Below are 2,166 nucleotides of genomic sequence, written 5' to 3'. Positions count from 1 at the left end.
TCCTTATTGCTATCCAGTATGTGACTAGCCTGGCATTTCAATAAGTGCTAAATTTTTTTCTGAAAATGTAGAAATTGAACTGACTGGTGGTAGAACTTCAAAAGCTTTCCCTCTACAAATGCCATTCCTGTGACTGGTAAAGAGAATTGTCCTGTTAACTTATTAGCAGACTCAAATTAAGAGATTCCTTAAATTCTTCTTTTTTTTTGAAAGTCACAGACAGTTTATCTTTCTATAATCAGATTAGGAGGGCAGACCACGAAGAACGCACTGGTAGCAGGAAGAAGCAAGAGTCTTCTAGGGTCTGGCATTTGATGAGATGTTCAGTTCCTGTGCATTTCCATTGTTTTTCCATGGCAGAACATACGGCAGAGGCTTGGGAACACGCATGCCTGAAGCCAGGTTACTCTTATGTTCCATAACCATGTTGCTTACAGGGCTGTTGCCACAGTAGTTGGCTGTGCCCCAGACAAATGGGGTGCTGTTCTGTTCCCACAGATCTTTATCCCAGTCTTCATCGCAAGGAGGGCACGGCCACGTGCTCTCAGCCAGAGTCTTTTGTCCAACATTCCTGGTTTGGTTGACAACATCCTGCTCAATACAACTTCTATCATCACAGCTGGAGATAGGATGACTGATTTCGGCTAGGGGAACCTGGTGACACGCATGGAAGGGACAAGTAGCCAATTTGTTTGCGACATCAGGATGATTCTTTCTGAACTTGATAAGATGATAAGGAAACCTGCAGGCCCTAATCTGGTGGTTTTTATCATAGGGGCATTGTATTAGCTTTTCAGGGTCCAGGGAATTGATGTAAGTTTCTCCCATGTAGGAGATAAAGAAGCTGTATCCAAGTGCTCGGTTGAGACACGTTCTCCCCACCAAGAAATCCCTTAAATTCTTTTTTTTTTTTTTTAAGATTTTATTTATTTATTTGACACAGAGAGAGAGATCACAAGTAGGCAGAGAGGCAGGTAGAGAGGCGAAGCAGGCTCCCCACTGAGCAGAGAGCCTGATTCGATCTGAGGACCCTGGGATCATGACCTAAGCCCAAGGCAGAGGCTTTAACCCACTGAACCTCTGAGCCACCCAGGCACCCTCCCTTAAATTCTTACCAAGAACCCTCAGAGAAGCCTGTTGAGCCATGGTGCATATTCAAAATTCTGATGAGAGGGGTGCCTGGGTGGCTCAGTCATTAAGCAGCTGCCTTCAGCTCAGGTTCTGATCCCAGAGTCCTGAAATCAAGCCCTGCCTAGGGCTCCCTGCTAGGTGGGAAGCCTGCTTTTCCCTTTCTTACTCCCCCTGCTTTGTGTTCTCTCTCTGTCAAATAAATAAAATCTAATCTCTGATTAGGAAATTCTCTTTACACTCTCTTCCACGTGACAAATGCACAGGGACTCTGCAATCCAGGCAAGTAGCTCTGACTTACCATCACTTCAGATACTCAAGGGGAGGACTGCATTACTGACTAGCGGAAATTCTTCATGAAGTTTCCCAAGCCAAAAGAATGAATGTAACATCCATAGCTCATTGTGTTGGCACTTTGGAGCTCTTCTTATTGGCCATTTTATTCTGCCCATAAAAAGTTATAGAGCTGTGTTGGTCCCTCACTGTAAGTTGGATATTGTGGTCTATGTTGAGTGAGTAGGGATAGAAATACGAATAACCCACAGCCAGGGACCTCAGTTTGCTTTAGTGGATCATACGTACACTATATTTAAATTCCTGGTAATGCCCCCAGACAGCCCCAAGTAACTGAATATTGTCCCTCCCAAGATGCCTTGCTCTTATCTCAAAATGTTTGCCTAACTTGCTTCATAAATACATAGATACATAAGTACATAGAGCTCTATGTATTTACAACCTTGAATTTCTGTGTTTTGTTTTGTTTTATTAAGTAGATAAATGAGTGTTGGCCACTCATTTAAATTCTCTCATTTTTTAGCTACCGTGACGCCATTTTGCTTGGCTTTTTATGCCTCTAAAGTCACACATAAGTTTTCTTTCTAGCCTTTTCTAATGTCATCTACTCTTAAGTTCGGATCGTCCTCTCCTCACCTCCCCAGCCCCCAGAAGCGGGTCCTCCATTCTCTAGTCTCATATACTCTCTTTGAGCGATTTTATTTACAACCACATCAGAAACACCTGTAATTTCATGGCTCTTGG

The 2,166-nt window shown here is 43.3% G+C and overlaps 1 protein-coding gene across 1 annotated transcript; it reads right to left on the bottom strand.

Annotated features, from left to right (window-relative positions):
• Positions 1 to 279: 279 nt before the first annotated feature.
• On the bottom strand, positions 280 to 828 carry LOC131825959 (gametocyte-specific factor 1-like). The gene has a single exon (XM_059165271.1). The coding sequence runs from the start codon at positions 826 to 828 to the stop codon at positions 298 to 300; it is 531 nt and encodes a 176-aa protein (XP_059021254.1). The 3' UTR covers positions 280 to 297.
• Positions 829 to 2,166: the final 1,338 nt, after the last annotated feature.

The sequence above is a fragment of the Mustela lutreola genome, chromosome 2 (assembly GCF_030435805.1).
Source record: "Mustela lutreola isolate mMusLut2 chromosome 2, mMusLut2.pri, whole genome shotgun sequence".
NCBI lineage: Eukaryota > Metazoa > Chordata > Mammalia > Carnivora > Mustelidae > Mustela > Mustela lutreola.
The sequence above is the reverse complement of the archived record's forward strand: the minus strand, read 5'-3'. Positions and strand labels throughout refer to the sequence as shown.